General features: G+C 41.5%; 2 protein-coding genes across 2 annotated transcripts; both read right to left on the bottom strand.

The window, feature by feature from the left end:
• Positions 1–2,037: 2,037 nt before the first annotated feature.
• On the bottom strand, positions 2,038–3,295 carry LOC109623325 (phospholipase A1 member A). Its single transcript, XM_020077864.3, has 2 exons — positions 3,156–3,295; positions 2,038–3,093 (listed from the first exon to the last, which is right to left on the bottom strand). Exons 1-2 carry the CDS (start codon positions 3,202–3,204, stop codon positions 2,126–2,128), a joined length of 1,017 nt encoding a protein of 338 aa, XP_019933423.1. The 5' UTR covers positions 3,205–3,295; the 3' UTR covers positions 2,038–2,125.
• An 812-nt stretch (positions 3,296–4,107) lies between these two features.
• LOC109623384 (pancreatic triacylglycerol lipase) lies at positions 4,108–5,752 on the bottom strand. The gene is made up of 2 exons (XM_020077927.3): positions 5,611–5,752; positions 4,108–5,540 (listed from the first exon to the last, which is right to left on the bottom strand). Exons 1-2 carry the CDS (start codon positions 5,657–5,659, stop codon positions 4,465–4,467), a joined length of 1,125 nt encoding a protein of 374 aa, XP_019933486.2. The 5' UTR covers positions 5,660–5,752; the 3' UTR covers positions 4,108–4,464.
• Between the last annotated feature and the right edge of the window lie 16,354 nt (positions 5,753–22,106).

The raw sequence follows: 22,106 nt of genomic DNA, 5'->3' as shown, positions 1-22,106 counted from the left end.
AAGAATCCCCGGAGAAAAATCTCAAATAATCCATGGGGAAGTTTTTAAAGCATGTTACAAAAGATATACAAGAAGAACTTCAGAAAAATACACCTACTATGCAGAAGAAAAGGACACGGACACCGTTTTCAGCCTACACGGAACCGCCAAACTACCCAAAATTGAGTTCTTTTGACGCAATCCCATAGTTCCGCCCAATAAGCCAAATTTGAGTAAATCGATTAAACTCACACTAGGTAAATTGCCTTTACCTCCAGCAAAAAAATATACTTAAGAGTAGGTAAATTCAACCCAAGACCCCCCCTCATTCAACCCAAATTTGAGTATACCTACATTTACTCAAAATTGGCTTATTGGGCTCAAGTACCCCCATTGGGTAGATGCATCTCTGTTTGTTTTTGACAACATCGGTGGGGGAAAGAGGGAAAACAACCTAATTTTGGGTAACTAGTTTATTCGATATACTCAGCTTTGAGTAAAATCGACCCAAAAATTAGGTAGTTTGATTTCTCCGTGTAGGCTGTACACAGACTGAACGAAACTTACACTAGACAACGACAACACACGTATTGCGAGCACCAGTGAATACGAGGAAGAGACATTTCTTGCGAAAAGGTTCATCACTCGGATCGGAAATTGAACCCTCACCCCATGGCATGGTACGGTTATACGCTTGGTGTCGCTAACCGCACGACCACGAAGCTCCACAATACTGCCGTAATTCTGCAAAGTGACGTAAGCGCCATTCAAAATGTCGATATTTTTTGGTAAATTAAATATAATATCTGGTGTAAAAATAACACTGTGGTATGCCTGCTGTATTAGAATGCAAGATCTAGTCGTAATCTATCATCTATGGAAAGAAACTTAGAGGATGAGCAAGAGTTTCATGCATGATAACCAAAAAATGGGCCAAAACTATAAATGTCGCTTACGTCACTTTGCAGAATTACGGCAGAATAGAAACTGTTTAAAAATTGTTATCAGGTTTAAGTTGGTGGATCGTAAACTGTTAACGAGAAAAAAAATCTTTGCCGTTTTCTCATCGGCGTGGAAAATTTTGTTCGGCGGCGTGGAAAAATATAAACAGCGGCGCGCCGGGTTAATTTAGCTGGCGGCGGCGACGTGGCAAAATCGTCGGCAACGGCGGCGCGAATCAAGAATGACGAGAAACTACATGACCTTCAGCACGCTAACGCCGCTCAGCACTAAAGTGCATAATTTCCAGACTACACCAAAAATGTGTAACCCTTGCACATTCATAAAATCAGCTCCTGTGTCCGCAAAATCGTTAAATTCGCAAAAATTTTTGTTCAGCAATCTAGCTAGTTTTACTAGTGACCTTGGAAAACAAAAAAAAATATCGACATTTCGCATCTAGACGAGTGTACGAGCTGTTTTTGAGAATGTGTAACTGTAACTATACCCAAGGATGGGAACACTCACTTGGAATGAGTTACACTCACTTGCAGTTCACAGCTCAGAAGCATACAATCAAGAAACGATGTATGGACGACTTTTACCTTGTGGTTTTGTCTAAAAGTTTGCCGAATAGAGTACAGGTCGCACACGCATGCCAAAGTCGTGAGGGAACTGCGAAGGCAACTCTCCACGAGGTGAATGTAAATTACACTCACCTCGTGGAGAGTCACATTCACAGCTCTGTCACGACTTTGGGATTTGTGTGCGACCCCTACTCTATTCGGCAAAGTTTTAGACAAAACCACAAGGCAGAAGTCGTCCGTACATCGTTTCTTGATAACACGCTTCTGAGCTGAGAAAATAGCAAGTGAGTGTAACTCTTTGAAAGTGAGTGTTCCCATCCCTGACTATACCATCAGATGATCATTTTGTTTGTGCATTAAAAATACCAACTGCGTACATCATTGTACATACAAATAACGTATGTACTTCGGCAAATCAAATAAACACATTGTTAAAATGACGTACGAATTATAGATTGCCATTAATCTTATTGTGATTCCTGATTCTATCTACTTTTCAGATAAGCAATTTGTTAACATTACACAAAAGAAATCAGATTAAAAAAAATCAGTAAAACAATCTTTATTACCCCCAGTAGCGTTCGACACATAAACAAATATCACATAAACAGCGTCCTTATCTAGCCTCTGGCGAACGGTGCCTGTCCGTTCGTTCGCAGATAGTACACACCACTGACTCCTAGTCCTCGGTTGGAAGGTTCACCACCCATCTTGGCGTACGGCCCAACGGAAGAACAAGTTCCGGCCAGAATTTCATTGTAGTTGGCACACCGCATGGAAATGAAGTGGTTAGCGGTGGACACCGATTCGGCGAACAGTTCGTTCACCCGCATGTGAGCGCAAGTGGACGTAATGCAACCCGGCTGCGATCGTCCACCGTTCGGGTAGAAGTTGGCCTGCGCCAACGGAACGTCGAATGCGAGGTTTCCAGCATTGGTGTAGATGGCTTCCGTGTAGATTGCATCGTTGGCTGTTAGGATGTCAGCTTGTCCCTGCGAGAACAGCGGGCCAGCCGGGTCCAGAGCGATCACCGAGTTGAGCTGGCCGTTCTGTCCCTTGCCAGCGTTACCGGCGGCATGTCCTCCCAAACTGAATCCGACGACGTTGATCATGTTCAGCGATTGCCCGGTAGTAGCTCGAATCACATCGATCACACGGGATACAATCATTCCGACTCCTCCGACGCGGTTACGGGCGGCAATGTAGTTGATGGTTTGCGCACCTGCACCCCAATCCACGTTGATGACGTTGAAGTCTCCGACGCGCATGTAGTGGTCCTTGATAACCCAGTGCAGCGTAGCATCCTGGCCCTCCACCCATCCGTGGATGAGGAACCGGGTCGGATTAGCCGCATTGAAGTTCGAGTTGGAAATCGAAGAGGCGTCGTCCCATCTGATCAGCTGCTCGTGAACCGGGTTGCGTCTGGTGTACAGTCGGAAGACTACATCGGACTCCGGATTGAACAGTGGTTCGACTTCATCTTCGCCTTCGGGTACATTGACGGGGTTGATGTTGACCATGTGCATGTGGCCCGCACCATCCGGGATCAGTGCCCATGGCTCCGGTTCTTCTGGGCCTTGGCAGTAGCCTAAAATTGGATTGTGATTGATCTGATACCGAGTCTGAGAAACTACCGAGAAGCATTCTTACCGACGGCCAAGTAACAGACTAGCAATGCAAGCGCAGCTGTGGCTTTCATGTTTCGTTTCAAACGGACTAACCCCGTTGGATACGGGCGGTAATCGTTTTATAGAGTTTTGTGAGGAATCTTATCGCAGGAAGACGCGATTTTCGGGTTCCCTTAATCAGACCAACGCGAATCGAAGCCAAAGATAAGTGGGGTGATTCTGACCATTACCGATAAAATGCAGACGTTGAGGGAGTTATGGTTGGTGTGACAATATAGATAGGGCAAGCTTTTTTTACTTTTTTTGAATGTTCTGGATTTAGTCATTTAGATTGATTTGTTTAAACTATCATTACATAAATGGGTATGTTGAATAAATTCCATTTAACGATTGATTTGATGAAAACTTGACAGGGAATTGGGGAACAATGCAACTAGGAACCCAGCAAAAACATCGTCTAGATCATGTTGGCGTACAAAACAATAATAGTGTAATTTGAGAAAGGTCAAAACTTTGGCACTTAATAACAGATTTGGTATTTGGCTAGAAATATGAACGACGTGGTTGAAAGCTATAAGCAGTACAATGCTGTACGCCTGAACAATGTAGAAGTCACAATAGTGAATGGTTATGAACACAGCCGCACCGTTTGTGGAGTTGCAGATTTGTAGGCGAAATATGATAGATTGACTGTACTGTGGTGCTAAGACAGAAGGAAAGTTTCTGGTTCTAGCGATAAATATGAACACACTTTTATACATGAGAGTAGTATATGTGGAAAAAGAAAATATGAAGAGAAGAGGGAGAACAAAGAAAGGGAGTAGTGAAACCCCTGGATCTTCTGAATCAGAAACGGTAGCCATTATACAACCTTCGAGATCGTTCAGTGCTCTGTAAGCACATATGCTGATTATATAAAAAAAAAAACGCAAGAACCTCAGGGACTTTCGTTAAATAAACTTCTACAACTGTGATGGTTGTATCACAAACAGACGTAACACTTTAATTTGTATTTTAATGTACACCAATGCGCCGGTTGATTTACATTCTGAAAGGTTTCTACTTCTGGTTGATGCATCCAACATGTTTCTACTCAGTGACCGAGTTGGTCTTATTTGAAAAGCGATTAGTCTCTTTTCAACTCAGCATTAAAGATTTTCTGATAAATTTGTGAATTTTTTGAATGTTACGTCTGTTTGTATGTATATGGTTTTATAACACGAAAGGAACAGAAAAATATCACATTTTAACCCTTTTAGCTCAAGTAAATACTCTGTTAGCCTTACTCTAACTTCGTCCACAAACCATCAGTTCGAATTCGTCATTTCTCCCTAGCCTCTGGCGAACGGCGATTGCGCGTTCGTTCGCAGATAGTACACACCACTGACTCCGAGTCCTCGATTCGAAGGCTCGCCTCCCATCTTGGCATACGGTCCAACGGATGAGCACCCTCCGTTCAGAATTTCACTGTAGTCAGCGCACTGCATAGCGATAAAGTGATTAGCTGTGGACACTGATTCGGCGAACAACTCGTTAACACGGTTATGGGCGCAGATGGAAGTGATACAACCCGGTTGCGATCGTCCATAGTTCGGATAGAAATTAGCCTGAGCCAGAGGAGCATCGAATGCGAGATTTCCTGCGTTAGTGTAGATAGCCTCCGTATAGACTGCATCACTTGCGGTCAGGATATCAGCCTGACCCGTGGAAAACAATGGACCAGCAGGATCCAAGGCAATCACAGAGTTAAGCTGTCCGTTCTGTCCCTTGCCAGCATTTCCGGCAGCATGACCTCCCAAACTGAATCCAATGACGTTGATCATATCTAGAGACTGGCCAGTAGTAGCGCGAACAACATCGATCACCCTAGATACGATCATTCCTACTCCACCGACACGGTTACGCGCGGCAATGTAGTTGATGGTTTGAGCACCATCACCCCAATCTACGTTGATGACGTTGAAGTCTCCGACGCGCATGTAGTGATCCTTGATGACCCAGAACAATGTGGCGTCTTCGCCTTCGGTCCAACCGTGAATGAGGAATCGAGTCGGATTAGCAGGATCGAAGTTCGAATTGGAGATCGAAGAAGGGTCGTCCCATCTAATCAATTGCGGATGAAGTGGATTACGTCTGGTGAACAGTCGGAAGATAACGTCAGACTCCGGGTTGAACAATGGTTCGACTTCATCTTCACCCTCTGGAACCTTGACGGGGTTGATGTTGACCATATGCATGCGACCGGCGCCATCGGGAATTAGTGCCCATGGTTCCGGTTCAGCAGGATCCGAAACCCCTTTCCACGGTTCCGGCTCAGCAGGGTCCGAAAATCCTTTCCAGGGTTCCGGCTCAGCGGGATCGGTATACCCTTTCCATGGTTCTGGTTCTTCCGGATCCTGGCAGTGACCTGGGAAGCCACAAATGCAAATCAACCTTCGCAACGATCACCCGATCGGTACCCAAACATGTAGACTTACCAACTGCCAAGAAATAGATAAGCAACGTTAACGCAGCGATGGGTTTCATTTTCCGATAGGACTGCACTAGCTTCGACGGGAACGTTGGTAATCGTTTTATAGATTTTCGTGTAATCTTATCGATGCACAGCGTATTTCCCAAAATGCAACCGAGTGTCGAATTGTGTGTTAAAATGACCGGCAGAGATAAGCGTTTGCGATTGCGCCTATTGAATGGCTTTGAAATCGTTTAAGGAATTTGAATCGTATGTTTTACAGAAAGGTTGATGTAAATATAGCCTTCCAAAAAGTTCTAGATAGGGAAAATGATGAACGAGGTTTATGAACATTAAACAGTCCCATCCTGATGACACCTTCAACAATTTTGAATCAAACCAAACTATTTTGAAAAGAACTTTCAAAACAAGGAGAACTTTATCACCACAAAGTGAATGAATCTGGGTTTTCAATGCACAGTCATTACAAGGCGTCACTGATGACGTAGACCGCTACAAATTTGAAATCCTTTATCAAAACCTATGAATTCTAAATTAGAAAATGTTTATCATCATCAACAAACGATTATGAACAACATTTCCCAAACTTCGGTATCTTGACCCATTCCAAAATATAAGGCATTCGAGTCTTCTTGAAGAAATAAAGTTTCCCAACGAGAATTGTCCGTACTACATTACATTCTTTAATTTCAAAATCTCTCGGTCGAATTCGGTAAATGTTCACTAATCATGACTGTCAAAGGTTGCAGACAATCAGCATTTCAACCAGAGCGAGTTTCGTTTTTATTTAAAAGTTACCGAAACTTAGGACGATTTCCAGTCCGAAAAAGGATCTTTTTGCAGCTGCAATACACAGTTTTTACTTAAAAATCAATGAACAGATAGTGAATATGAAAGCTGTATTCCCGAAATTTGAATGAGACACAAGGTAAATATCTAATCACTGCAGTCCCCGAATAAGAGTAATCTCTTTGAATTTAGCATATTCTATATACTATAGTCTGTGCCTAATTCTAAGAATATCGCCCGTCGATCAGCACGCGGTTAGTTATTTTTTCTCCAAGATATACGCTTCGCCTCGATTTCATCACATTCAATAGAATTTCGGGGTGGCGAACACGGTAATTCATCTCTAGAGCCCTTTGCCATCATACTTTGGCTTCGACACATTAATGACTAATCCAGTGGCGCGAGAAGTGGATAGGACGTGTCCTACCCACAAAAAGTGCTGGGTAGGACAGGTCATATAGGTATTGTCCTACCCATGATATCTAGAGAGACACGAAAAAAGTATCAAAAGATTTATAAAATATTCTCCTCTAACGAGACTTACGTACAGAGATTTGAGCGTGTACTCAGTTTGCTGACTGGTTGACGGCGAACCTTATCGATGATCTCTTCGTGGTGATTTCTGAACGAGAGAGCTGAGTCGAGAGTTACATCTAAGTCCCGAATCGTTTCAGTTCTTTGTACCAGTTCGCCTCCAATAGTGAACTCGAAACATAACGGATCCAGTTTGTGGTGGTAGCCTATGACGAAGCATTTGGGAATGCTGAGTTCCATCTTGGCACCAAGTTGCAAACATCTCAAGCAAAGTTTGGAGTCTACGCCAATCTTCAACACCGTTGATAACGATGTACAGCTTAAAATCGTCAGCGTAGCCCAGACAAAAGCATTCCCCAATATGTAACAAGGCATCGTTTATGAACAACGAGAACAATAGTGGGCCTAAATTGCTGCCTTACGGTACACCGGAATGGTTTTCGAACCAGTGTGAAACAGACGATCTGATTTTCACGGGTAATTTTCATCCACAGAGATACGATCGGAGCCAAAGCTGGACGAGCATCCCAGTTTATTCAGCTTAATCAAGCAGTATGGAGTGATTAACCTTGTCGAATACTCACTTAAGATCGGTGTATATGGCGTCTATATGCCGACCCTGCCAGATGTCGCGCAGACAAAAAGACGCAAATTCGCACAAATTCGTCGAGAAACTTCATCCAGGGAAAAACCCATGCTGACTTATGGAAATGTAATGCTTTGTCTGGTAAAACAAATGCTCCGAGACAATGATTTCAAAAAGTTTGGAGCATGCACAAAACGATGTGATTCCGCGATAACTTCGCACGTCCTTTTTGCTGCTTTTCTTATGTACATGTTGTACGTAGGAAAAGTAGAGTTGCTCAAAGAAAGGTTGATCAAGCATTGGAGAGGTTGAAATAACTCCTCTTGTTCGTTCACCGAAAAATATCAACAACTAGCTGGCCCGGCAAACCTTGTCTTGCCGTCTTGTGGAGGTTTGACAACTGTTAAGCTCAAAATAGCACCGCACTCTAGATTGGTTTCATTTAGACCGTGTTGATTTCCTTCCCAGCTCATGAAAAATCTGTAATTTGTCAATTTTCTTACTTTTCCAGCTTATTTTCGTAATTTTTAATACTTATAAACACAGTCACCATGAATACGAATCGAACCATGCAAGAGTCATGCTGATCGGTTCACCCGTTCGTGAGTTTTGTTGCCTCAAAGAAACTTTGAACTCATTTTTATATATATAGATAAAGAGATACATATATAGGTTGAAATAACTGTTGACAGCATCTTTTCAGGACACACGCAGCAATTCCGTCTGATCCGATTTGAAAGGAGGATTTTAGTTTTCTCGCAGCTTTCTGCATTGCTTCAGGCGACACCTCGTATGTATTAACGTCCACACTTCCAGCAGGAGTAAGTTCCAGAGCAGCCTCAGTAGTCAGTACTGTTGGCACTGTAGGAGTTCGAATCGAACACTGAACTAAAGAACGAAGCGAAAAGTTCGCACTTATCCGATGACGTATTGGCCCGTTTTTGATCCAAATAAAGGGACGACGGCAGTCCAGTCTCTTTACGTTTAGACTTAACGAAGTTCCAGAAGTTTTTAGGGTTATGTTTTAGATTACGTTCTGTGCATGACGACGATATTGTCGTCGCGGTTGAAACCCGAAGTTTCCCCACACCCGACAATCGATTTTTCTCTAAATCTATGCGTGAAACCTAACGTCGGACGTAGTGCGCTGGATAGCGGATCTGGCCCTCTATCCAGCGCACTATGCCCGACGTACGTCCGACACACGGTTTAGGAGAAAACTCGATATTCGCGTGTCAAAAATTCCGATTTTCAACTGCACGGATAATACAATCTGATATTCAAACTGCGATACTGGCGGCTAGCGAACTGGAACGATAACCTATTCATTTCTGTACGATGCCTACTAGGTTCTTGTTGCTGTTTTTCAGTTCCTTCTCAGGCGGCGTAATTGGGTTGTTTAGTGAATTAAAAATTGCCTTTTTCTTTAGCCTAATGGAAAGAGCTCATTTTTCTGAGTATAACGTGATTTTATTGCGTTCCGATTCCTTTGTTTTGATGGTTAAATAAACAAAACAGTTTTAATTTTCGTGGATAGAATGACGACAGTTCAATCGATAAAGTGACAGTTCGCCCCGAACAAAAAAAAATCCCCATACAAACTTTAAATGCATTTTGAAAATAGTTCCCGGGCAGCTAAAATGATGAAATTTTGAATTTCGACTAATTTTTGGGTAGAGATTCCGATTTTGCAATAATCTGGATACCCCTAAAGAACCCAATTCAGGATTAGACCAATGCGGCTTTTTTGAGAGACGTCGTGGTGGAACAAAGTAAAAGCGTTTTGAAGGAAACTCGTGAAGTTCTCAACGGCATCGTCGAGGTTCGCACATTCTGTCACAATTGGCCAATCAATCAGCAACAAGTGCCGGTGCAACCCATCGAAGTCCGTTTTTTTTTTTTTTTTTTGAAGTCGAATGCATCGTCAACATATTCTTCAAGCAGAGTTTCACAATTGTTGATGGTACACGAGAAGGGTTGATGGCAGACGTCGATTGGCAAGATGGGTTCTACAACATCTTCAATCGTAAATTCATCCATCTCTTTATTGACGAACAACGTGTTTCCAAAGCGATTCTTCATGTAGTTCAGTGAACGCATACTGTTTGAACCAATGCCGCGTTTGATTGCGTCAAGGATGAAGCTGCGACATCCACCGAACAGGAGTGCTCCTCGTTTTGTATCCAACGAAGCCCTGGCCGGTTGTAGTCACCAAACACTGCAACTGCGATGTGTCCAAGAGAAGAGATTACAGATTCCATGCTGGCGGTATGACGATTTGTTGTTTGTACATCCGACGCTTTATCTGGTGGGATATACACTGTTGCAATAGCAATAGAACGTTGCGCCATGCTCAAAGACACCTACACGTGCTCAATGCTGCCTTCGTTTATTTGGAACAAAACTTTGGTATCAAACTATCATCATAAAAAAAAAAGTTCGGCTGCGCCTCTATTTTACCTTGCTATTGATTCCTTCATTGATTTATTGAAACCGAGTTTTCAACAATCTTTAAATGACTCTACAAAGCATTATTCGAAGGATTAAATAAAGAATTATTTCCGCAAAAAAGTTTCATCGCGAAATTATTGAGGGGAATTTCATGAAATATTTGTCCAGGAATAACGCAGGAAATTGCATTGAAGTTGAGCATTAACCTGGGATACGGTTTATATGGGAAAATATAAAAAATGCAAAAACTCTAGCTCCTGTATACTTTTTGAGGCATACAGGCACGAAATACCATCCTTGCCGTAACCCTCTCCGAGATTCGAAGTGACTCGAGGAGAGTGTTTCTTATATTCAAACTACGCACATCACTCGACCAATCGTCACCTTGATCAATCGTATGAGTTTATCCGGAAATCCGTATTCGTGCATAATCTGCCATCTCTCGATCGATTGTATCATACGCCAATTTAAAATCGATAAAAAAGTGATGTGGGCAGGTTGTCTTCGCGCAATTTCTGCAACACCTGGTGGATGGCAAACATCTGGTCCGTTGTAGCGCGTTCACCCATGAAACCAGCCTGATATTGTCCCACGAACTCTCTTGCGATCGATGATAGATGGTGACAAAGAGCATTAGTGATCTCACCAGTGCTTCTCCATCGTTTTTAAGAAGCTTGCTTGGAGGATAGGGGTCGAAAGTATTTTCGTCCTGCGCACGTATTCCTAGATCTGTTACCACGTCTCGTATAACTATACCATTCAGTCAATCTCATTTCCAAATATACATACCACTTAACTCTTACACAGTACAGCAAAGCCTCAGTTGCGCAACCTCCATAAATAATCAACTTCCTTATGGCACCCTTCTGATACTTTACTATTACTTCAGAGCTTTTAGTAGAACTTGTTACTTCAGACTCTAGTTTAATTTAAAAACACTTCACTAATACTTCACTTTTGCAAAAGAAAATAAAAAATGAATAACTCTTTTAAAGAAAACTAGAAAGGACGAGCAAATTCCTTTTAATTCTACTACTGTGCTTATCTTCGGACAGATAGGCCTATTTCGTCTGTGACTTACAGACTTCTTCATTGTCAAGTGCTCGACTGAAGAAAACCTCGCATTCGTTGTGGTATTTATACTAGGAGTGTATGTGTAGGTACGTGTGTGGGTAAAAGTGTAGGTATAAAAATGTAGGTACAAAATTGTAGGTACAGATTTGTAAAAAAGGGGGTGTATCTACCTGTTAGAAAACAGGGTGTCAATAAGATACCTAAAGCTAGGAAAATTCCTACCGATTTGGTAGGTAGTCAATTGGTGTTTGTTGTGTTATTTTTTTTTTCCCTGCCGATTTGGTAGGTAGTCAATTTGTGTTTTGTGTAATGTTTTGTTAGGTAAAAATTTAAACAGCCACGTGTACCCATTGCCCTGATCCTTGTTAAGTAGTTTTTTATTGTTTTGTTTGTAAATTTCTAAACTTTCTGCAACATCAAGTTTCCATGGGTTTGTAATGTGTCGTAAGAGTTTAATATTTGAAGTATTCAAAAAATGTCCTTCATTGAAAATATGTTCAGCAACTTTAGATTTAAAATGATGAATGAGTCCCTTGTCTGTGTCTTTGTGTGCTTTTGATACTTCCGTTATGTGTTCTTTGAATCGTGTGTTGAGTGTGCGTTTTGTTTGTCCTATGTATATTTTGTCACAGTGATTACATGTTACTTTGTAAACACCAGATTTTGTTAAGTTGTCCAACGGGTCTTTCGTAGATCCTAAGAGAGTTTGAAGTTGGTTAGCTTTGCTTGTGAAAACTAATTCAAAACCAAACTTTCTGAGAATTGGTCGGAGTTTTTTGGTGTCATTGTTGTAGTTCACAGTTATCCGTTTAAGTGTAGGTTCTGTCCGTGTAGTCAAAGAACGTCTGTATTGTTGTTGTGTCTTTTTGTTGATGATCTGTTGTATTGTTTGTTTTGTGTAACCGTTCAACTGTGCTGTTTCAAAAATGTAATTAAGTTCTTTCGTTTTTCCTGTTTCACTAAGTGGAAGTGTCTGCATTCGGTGTATCATGTGATTGTGTTTTCATGTGTTTCTCAAGAAGTGTATAAAGTACAGGCTTACTCCCGTAAGTCACAAGGTAAAAGTTAAAACAGCCACGAACCCCAACATAGTAAAGACACTTGAACAAACACTCATCAAAGAAAGCATCAAAAACTACACAGCAAGATCAAAATGAAAACTTTGGAATGTTATTCTCTTCATTTAAAGTTAGCGAAAGATTATTCTGAATCTTTCCCTAATTTTCTAACAAAAGTAAAAGTTGCAGAATTTTGTGAATCAGAAAGAAAAAGGAAATTACTAGATAAAAAACTTAAAGCATTAAAGATGCAAAATCCGAAGTTTACATGTTCTTCTACACAAGCACAAAACACAACACAAGAACTAACTGGGTTAGTGGTCAATCGCTCTTCCGAACAGTTTACGGAAGAACAGTTGACCCTTCTCAACAAAGGTCTTAACTACGCAGTACACTCTAAACCAGATTCAACACAAACCATAATCGACATTGAAACACCAATTGGCTTCTTTAGCGGTGTTGAGATAATGCCATATTCGGAATCTGTTTGAAAAACTGAGCTGAAATCCAAATTTTCATGAATTTTGGTGCCCGGGAACCTATTTAAAAAACAATTTGAAGTTTGTATGGGAGCGATTACTCGGATCACCCCTCGTCGCATTTTGTACTGGGCGGAGCTGTCAAGCAGTTTCTCAGCTGTCAAAAGGTGATTTCAAAAAAATCTCTTTGAAATTGTTTTTAGGCACCAAAATAAAGTTCTAAAAATCTGAAAAAAAATCATAGTGGCACAGAAAAAGATGCTCTTTCGTATGAAATCGAAAAAACAATACATTTTTCTTAATTTAAAAACCCAATTGACTACCTACCAAATCGGTAGGAATTTTCCTAGCTTTAGGTATCTTATTGACACCCTGTTTTCTAACAGGTAGATACACCCCCTTTTTTTACAAATCTGTACCTACAATTTTGTACCTACATTTTTATACCTACACTTTTACCCACATACGTACCTACACATACACTCCTAGTATAAATACCACAACGAATGCGAGGTTTTCTTCAGTCGAGCACTTGACAATGAAGAAGTCTGTAAGTCACAGACGAAATAGGCCTATCTGTCCGAAGATAAGCACAGTAGTAGAATTAAAAGGAATTTGCTCGTCCTTTCTAGTTTTCTTTAAAAGAGTTATTCATTTTTTATTTTCTTTTGCAAAAGTGAAGTATTAGTGAAGTGCTTTTAAATTAAACTAGAGTCTGAAAAAACCCTTCTGATAGTTTTTTTCTTCCTCCCCTGTTGGGGAAATTAAGCCACTGCGTCCAATAAGCTAAACTTTTGTGGCATGTCCCGTTTTGATATTCACATCTAGCCAGCTAATTACCATGTGTCAAGTAATCAGCTACTGTCACGACGCGTCGTCTCCCAGTTAGGTGCGATTGAATTGATAAACTCCAAGACCTTCCCAGGTTCTGCAGACCAGATCTCACTGGGTTGCAAGCAACCACTATTTAGAAATGTTCAGTCCAGCTCTGCTCAGTCCAGCGTTTCAGATCCATTTTAATTGTACAGTTTGATATACCACAGAATGGTTCTGGGCCAGCAAACTGTAAATTGGAACCACTTTTAGCAAGCTCGTCTGCCATTTCATTCCCTTCAATGCCACAGTGACCTGGAACCCAGTATAAGTTTACTGAATTCCCTTGGCACAGCCTGCGCAATGAAAGAATGCATTCCCAGACAAGCTTTGAAGTACATTTGTAAGCGCACAATGCTTTTAGTGCAGCTTGACTATCTGAGAAAATACAAATTTTTGTATATCTGTATGTTCTCTCAAGGCCATAGGCGCCAACTTGTGACGTAGTTGGGGGGGCGAAGCTCTCCAAAATTGGACAAAATTCTACTTTTTTTAGCTCAATGCTTTAGTTTTCACGTAAATATGCCTAAACTAGATGAACTGCGTCGAAATTTTACGAATTTGGTTGATTTTGAGAGGCCTCGCCCCCCCCCCCCCCAACTACGTCACAAGTTGGCGCGTATGCTCAAGGCAGATATTTGCGCATTTCAAAATAGCAAGAATCTCTGCTTGAAACACCGTAGGATAGTGTCCCATCGCCACTGAAATTTGTATTCCAGGGCCGTAGATTCCTGCTCCCGTTTTTATTCCAACTTTTGAGCCATCTGTATAGAATTTGATTGACCCTTGACGAACAGTGGGACCTCCGACTTCCCAATCTGCACGAGTTGTTTCGTGCAACTTGTAAGGAACATCATGGTTCTCCACAGGTTTCATCCAGTCTTTAATCATTTTCATTACTGGCCTATTTTGGAAGTATTGTGAAATGCTCAGGTGACCTACAAGATCACCTGGCATAAACTTTTCAACTCGTTCAAGTCTCAGCAATTCCTTTTCTGCTTCTAATTGCACGTACTCGTGCAAAGGTAGCAGATTGAGAATCGCATCTGAAGCTTTTGATGGAGTGCTACGCATCGCTCCTGTAACAGCAATGGACGCAAGACGTTGGATTTTCGCAAGCTTTGATTGCGTGGTAGCCTCTTTTGTTTTTGGCCACCAAACTTCGTTTGGTGCTTCGTTTACGTCACTTTTGGGCGGATTATGGCAGTATAAATCCACATTATCATTTTTGGTTTCAAGCCCCACTTCCTGCCAATAGTTTTGGAGCATAACCAGAACGCACTTGTTGCCTTACCGATCACGGACTCGATTTGAGCATTCCAGTTCAGTTTAGCATCCAGTATCAAACCTAAGTATTTGGCTCGATCACTAGGATGAATTTGTATCCCTCCAAGCCGAAAAGCTTTTAAGTTGATCTTCCTTCTCCTAGTGAAAGGGACAATTACGACTTTTGACGGGTTGATGCTGAGGCCCTCCTTAATACACCATGAATGTGTATAGCTTAGAGCCCTTTGCATTTCTCCGAAACAGTTTCGTCATACTTTCCTCTCACTATTATGACTATATCGTCTGCAAAGCCCACAACTTCGAAACCTTTTTCCTTCAAGCTTCTTAGAAGATCGTCAACAACCAAGGACCACATTAGTGGTGAGAGGACTCCTCCTTGAGGGCAACCTTTCGTTGCCCTTACTGTTATAGAAGAACTTCCCAGCTCAGAGGTGAGTTCTCTTTTTGCAAGCACAGTATAAATCCAATGTATGATACATTGGTCGAAGTTTTTGTTCTCCATGGCACGCTTCATAGATGAATAGGAGGCATTATCAAATGCTCCTTCTATGTCTAAAAAGGCGCATAGAGCTACAGGTATGGGAAGATTCAAAATTTACGTCCATCGTTTTTCGGGATTTCTGGAGCCCCCCCCCTCCTGTCACGCAATTTCCCTATACTCAATACACGTACTGTCACACTTTTCTAGAAAAACCCACCCCCCCCCCCCCCTCCCCCAAATGTTGAACGTAATTTTTGAACGTTCCCTATACCTCGATTTAATGGACATTTCAGTTTTTGAAATGTCTATAAAATCGAATTTTACATAAAAACAAAGCAAAATTTTTTATTTCATTCTTATTTATATTTTATACCAAGATGTACCAAAACATATAAAAACTGCATAGAAATTGAGTTTTCGATAAAAGGCTCGGAGTTTTTGGCATATATTAATAATTCTCGCTAAATAACGATACACCACTATATCGCTATTTTGTTACGATCGAAATCTTTTGTCTCCAAAGCTATGTATGGTTGATTGAAAAGACAATATTCTGAGCAATGGACATATGGACGCTAATGGCATAAATGTCCCAAAAAATGAAAAAAATCAGAAATACATTCAGGCAGAGATGTCCATATCCTCAGTGTGGGAAAGAGAAATAGAAAATACACCACTCACGCTGTGCATCTGAACAGGAGCCCTTCTCTTAGAGCAAGTTTACCGGGGGCTACTATCTGGGCGAGTAAAATGATTGCCCACAGAGTTGTCATTTTAGTTTAATTACTCATTTCCACACCGGTCGCTACTATATTTATGTCGAATTCGTATTTGAACCTGGGTTGGAACTGGATTGGCGGAAAATGTGTAAGCAAGCAAACGTCAAACAAACTCAAACAAACTTTAGTACAAGCGAAACCGAAGTTGGGTTGGGGTTGAAACTGTGATCTCATCCAGTTCCAACCCAGGTTGGAACTGAATCAAAAACAAAAACGACATTAGTTACCGGATTGCGTACCGGTCGTTGCCAAATATTGTTGCGGAATAAACAAAATATTTTGGAAACCTATTTTGGAAGAATTCCTTCTAGGATTCCCCAGGAATTTCCTCTAAGATTCTAGCATGAATTCTTACTAGGATTTCTCTAGGAATTCCAGATTTCCCCAGGAATTCCTTTCGGGATTTCATCTAGAATTTCTACTGGGATTTCTTTTCGGTATCCCTCCAGGAATTTCTACAGGGATTCCTCCAAGAGTTTCTCCGGGGATTCATTCAGGAATTTCTCCGGGGATTCTGCCAGGAATTCCTTCGGGGAATCCTCACGAAATTGTTCCGGGGATTCCACCAGGAATTCCTCGATGATTCCTTCAGGAATTTCTCCGAAGATCCTTCCAGGAATTCCTCCGGGGATTCCCCCAGGAATTCTTCCGGGGATTCCTCCAGGAATTCCTCCGTGCGTTCCTTCGGGGATTCCCCCAGGAATTTTTCCGGGGATTCCCCCAGGAATTCCTCCGGGAATTCCGCCGAGGATTCCTTCGGAAATTCCTCCGAGTAATTCCTCCGATGGTTCCTCCGAGTAATCCCTCCGGGAATTCCTCCAGGAATTTCTCCGATGATTCCTCAGGGAATTCCTCCGAGGATTCCTCCGGGAATTCCTCCAGGAATTCTTCCAGGAATTTCTCCGGGAATTCCTCCGAGGATTCCTCCGGGAATTCCTCAGATTAATTCCTCCGATGATTCCTCCGAGGATTCCTCCGAGTAATCCCTCTAGGAATTCCTCCAGGAATTCCTCCGGGAATTCCTCCGAGATTTCCTCCGAGGATTCCTCCAGGAATTCCTCCGAGGATTCCTCCGGGAATTCCTCCAGGAATTCCTCCGGGAATTCCTCCGAGGGTTCCTCCGGGAATTCCTCCAGGAATTCTTCCGGGAATTTTTCCCAGAATTTATCCAGGAATTTCTTTAGGAATTCCTCCGGGGGTTCATCCAAGAATTTATTCGGATGTTCCTTCAGGAATTCTTCCGTGGGATTTCTCCAGGAATTCCTCCGGGGATTCCTTCTGGCTATTCCCCGAGGATTGCTCCAGGGAATCCTCAGGGAAATTCCACGGGAATTCACCTGAGGAATCTCCGGATGAATTTCTAAAATTTCAGAATATCCAGAGAAATTTTATATGAAATTCCCGGAGGAACTACCGGATTAATCCCCGGATATATTGTTGAGCAATCCAGGAGGATTTCCTGCAATAATCCCCGTAGGAATAACCGGAGGAATTGCTGGAGAAATTTCCGGAGGAATTCTTGTACGAACTTTTGCAAGAATGCCAAAAGAAATAAAGAATTCCTGGAAGAATTCCTGGAGAAATTCGCGGGGAATCCCTGGAGGAATCCTCGGAGGAATTTCTGGAGGAATTCCTAGAGGAATCGTATGAGAACTTTCTAGAGGATTTTTCCAGCATTTCACTCACCCGAACGCTGCGACGGGTACTCCTGGACATTTTCGCTTATTTTCGCAGATTTTCTCTAACTGCAAGTGTTTACAAAATTTATTGCTTGCCAGCGCTGCGTTTTGTTCGAAACAAACAAATAAAAACAACACAGCACTTTTGACATATATGAAATAGCAATCGTTTCCCGCGCAACTATCGGGCGCCTAACTTTATTGTACTAGTTGACTCCGATGAGTTTATACTAGGACATCCTTCACCTTCCAGAGATATAGTATCATTGGAATCCACACTTGGAACCGAACCTGGAAAATGGGTTTCCATCATTAAATCCAAAGTTTCACGAGGAGTTTTGGTAAAAGCTCCATCGTCGCGCTTCAGGTTTCCCAATTCATTTGAATGATCTTTTGCAAGCGTTTTCTGTAGTCTTGCAACTACAGGAGTGCTGTTTATGTTTTCACATGTCAGCATCCAAGATTTTCTTTTCGATTTTCGTATTACGTTGTTGTAATCAGTCAGGGCTTTCCTGTACTGAGTCCAATCTCCCGTTTGTTTCGCTCTATTGAACATTTTACGAGAAAATTTTCTAAGGCGATCCAGTTTAAAGTTCCACCATGGCACGTCTCTAGTAGAAGACGATTGTATGGTGGGACAACTTCTGTTAAAGGTATTGATGATACTTTCATTTACCCTTTGAGAAAATGATTCTAACTTTTGGGTTGAATCAATAGTTTCTCCCATTGTAAATGAATGCGTATTCAACAATTCTACATATTGATCCCAGTTTGTCCTCCTGGGATTTCTAAATGCGGTTCTAGAATAAGCTCCACCACTCCAATTGAAGATTATGTGTTTATGATCACATAGAGAAATCTCATCTGACCCGTGCCAGTTTGTGATCATGTCAAAGATTACAGCATTGCACATTGTTAGATCCAAGACCTCTTGTCCGATTACATTTGAGAAAGTAGGTTTATCACCATTATTGCAAATGTCTATATTGTTCGAAGACAGGTACTCTAATAGTGACTCACCTCGACTGTTAATATCCGTACTACCCCAAACCGTGGGATGCGGATTGGCGTCACAGCCAATGATAAACGATTTGTTGTTTTCTTTACAGAATTGAACAAATGATGCGATCTCAGGAGGAGGTGCCTCAGGAACATCACCAGGAAAGTAAGCTGAAACCACAGCGATCTCAGTTTTACCCCTAGTGGTTGGTACCTCTACCATGACTGCAACAATGTCCTTTCTGATAAACTCTGTAATAGGATAGCATTTTAACGTTTTGCGTACTAAGACAGCTTAACTTAACTTAACTTAAGACAGCGGTTCTGGGTGAATCTTGTTGCTCATCATAAAATAGTTTACTATTTTGTGTCAGAACTCCAAGAATCTTTCGTTTATTGGACCATGGCTCTTGAATAAGCGCCACTTCCAGTCCTTCTTTTTTAAACCTTCGACTCAACACAGCAGAAGCACCTTTTGCGTGATGAAGGTTTACCTGTACGAACTTAATACCTGCCATAAAAAAAATCATTTACCCACTTTTATTAAGCCTCGGAATTGAGACGTAGGGGGCTGTCCATAAAACACGCGGTCATTTTTTTGGGACTTTTCAAAGCGCGTGGTCATTTGTCCATACAAAATTTTTAATTTGTCCATACAAAATTGTCATTGGCCGAAGCCCCCCCCCCCCCCCATGGCCACGTGGTTTATGGACAGCCCCTAAGACAAGTGGCCGATTATCCCGGAGACAAATAAGGTCCACTGCGTCATTGCTCCGTTTAACACAGTAAGGGTAACATACTGTGGGGGTGCCCTGGTACTCCTCAGGCTCCGTTCACGGTTAAGTTTTTATAAGACCCCCCTAACCATTCATTCCTAGGCACGGTACGCTTAACACCATGAATTAGGGGTCGCTTGTTTGGTGGACTTTTACCACCGGGTTAGGCAATCCGTAGTGATATTCTTAGCCAGTTGAGGGAACTGCTACCGCCACTACACGGCTATCTAGGCTGATCGGGAATAGAAATTAATATTGATGATCAACTTCTTTAGAGCCCGAACAGCCGGCGATTCTGATAGTTAAACAACACTCAAACTAAAAAGTCGAGTCAAGTACAAGACACTGAAGACGACCTTACAGTTGAGGTCGAAATACGTATCTGTCAAAGGATGCAAATTCTTAGTGGAATTCAAAGGAACCGTACTTAACCCGATTTTCTTTTATTTACAGATATTCCCCTAACAAGCCCAGGTTAATCATCAACACTCAAACTCTTAGCATGCTGACATGGAGCCTCGTGGTCGTCACCAAGCGTTAGCGTCACCAAGCGTATGACCGTGAGGGTTCGACTCCCGCTCCGAGCGATGAAACTTTTCGAAAGAAATGTTTCTTCCTCGATCCTCGTATCCACTGGTGCTCGTAATATGTGTCGTGTCCGTTGTCTAGTATTAAGTTTCGTTCAGTCTGTATAGCCTCTGGCTGAAGACGGTCTCCGTGTCTGTTTTTTACCCTTCTTACACCCATAAGAAGGGTATAAATACCGCTTGGAAAACCGACTTTCGATCCGAGGCCCGCAGGGCCGAGTCACATATACCAATCAACTCAGCTCGACGAATTGAGCAAATGTCTGTATGTGCGTGTGTGTGTATGTGTGTGTGTATGTGTGTGTGTGTATGTATGTTACAAAAAAATGTCACTCACGGTTCTCAGCCGTCTGTTGACCGATTTGAGTTCTCTTGGAAGCAAATGAAAGCTACTACATCCTAGTAGAACGCTATTGAATTTTATTTTGATTGGACGTTCGGTTACCGAGATATCTTTCAAAGAGTGCTAGGGAGTAGTACAACTTAATTATTTTAGATATTTTTGACAAAGTGTATCACCATAAATTTCTCAGCCGTCTATCAACCGAATCGGGTTCTTAAGGCTCGAAACGAAAGCTACTGCACCCTAGAAGAACGCTTTTGAATTTCATACCGATTGGACATTTTGTAACCGAGATATCTTTCGGGGAGTACTTTGGAGTAATACAACTTAACTTTTTAAGAGGTCTTTGACAAAATGCTTCATAATAAATGAATCAGCCGTGTGTCAATCGATTTGAGTTCTCTCAGCATCAAATGAAAGCTACAGCATCCAAGTAGTATGCTATTAAATTTTATGCCGTTTGGACATTTTGTTTCCGAGATATCTTTCCACGAGTACTAAGGAGTAATGAAATTTACGCTTTTGAGAGATTTTTGATAAAATGTATCATAATACATTTCTCAGCCGTTTGTCAACAGATTTTTACCCTTCTTACACCCATAAGAAGGGTATAAATATCGCTCGAAAAACCGACTTTCTATCCGAGGCCCGCAGGGCCGAGTCTCATATACCAATGAACTCAGCTCGACGAACTGAGCAAATGTCTGTATGTGTGTGTGTGTGTGTATGTGTGTATGTGTGTGTGTGTATGTGCGTTACAAAAAAAACTCACGCACGTTTCTCAGCCGTCTGTCAACCGATTTGAGTTCTCTTGGAAGCAAATGAAAGCTACTACATCCTAGTAGAACGCTATTGAATTTTTTTTCGATTGGACGTTTGGTTACCGAGATATCTCTCGAAGAGTATTTATGAGTCATACATCTAAACTTTTTAGGATTTTTGGACAAATGTATCATAATAAATATTTCGGCCGTTTGTCAATCGATTTGGGTTCTCGTGGCACCAAATAAAAGCTACAGCATCCTAGTAGATCGCCCAGAAATTTTATTTCGATTGGACATTTGGTTACAGAGATATCTTTCGAAGAGTACTTAGGATTTATACAACTAAACCTTTTGAGATTTTTGTCCAAGTGTATCATAATAAATATCTTAGCCGTCTATCAACCGATTTCGGTTCTCCTGGCACCAAAAGAAAGCTACATCATTCTAGTAGAAGCCTATACAATTTCATTGGGATTGGACATTTGGTTACCGAGATATCTTTCAAAGAGTACTTGGGAGTAATACAGGTTAACTATTTGAGAGATTTTTGACCAAGGGTACCATAATAAATATCTCAGCCGTCTGTCAACCGATTTGGGTTCTCTAAGCACCAAATGAAAGCTACAATATCCTTGTAAAAGGCCCTGAAATTTTACTTCGATTCGACATTTGATTACTGAGATATCTCACGAAGAGTATTTCAATAATTTTTTTTTTATTATTATATTCACTTGTTATCTTGCATGAGTTTTTGACCAGTCTATGGGAAATTATTTTTCAATAAATAATGCTGACTTCAATAAAGTATATACTAGCAGGTTATTGTTTTCAACAAAATTACAAATACACAGGAATTCTATGAAAACTAACAATACGTTAATTGAAAGCTTTGAATTTATATATTGTGGGAAAAATGCAAGAACCGGACAGCCAAAATTAATAGCTAATGCCAAACCTGATT

The sequence above is a fragment of the Aedes albopictus genome, chromosome 3 (assembly GCF_035046485.1).
Source record: "Aedes albopictus strain Foshan chromosome 3, AalbF5, whole genome shotgun sequence".
NCBI lineage: Eukaryota > Metazoa > Arthropoda > Insecta > Diptera > Culicidae > Aedes > Aedes albopictus.
This window is presented reverse-complemented; position numbering and strand designations above follow the sequence as displayed.

Bases quoted from the DNA above. Each gene is read 5' to 3' on its own strand.
- LOC109623325 (XM_020077864.3), bottom strand. From the start codon at position 3,204: ATGAAAGCCACAGCTGCGCTTGCATTGCTAGTCTGTTACTTGGCCGTC. The intron at 3,094-3,155 runs GTAAGAATGCTT...ATCCAATTTTAG, and splicing joins AGTCTGTTACTTGGCCGTCG to GCTACTGCCAAGGCCCAGAA.
- LOC109623384 (XM_020077927.3), bottom strand. From the start codon at position 5,659: ATGAAACCCATCGCTGCGTTAACGTTGCTTATCTATTTCTTGGCAGTT. The intron at 5,541-5,610 runs GTAAGTCTACAT...GTGGCTTCCCAG, and splicing joins TATCTATTTCTTGGCAGTTG to GTCACTGCCAGGATCCGGAA.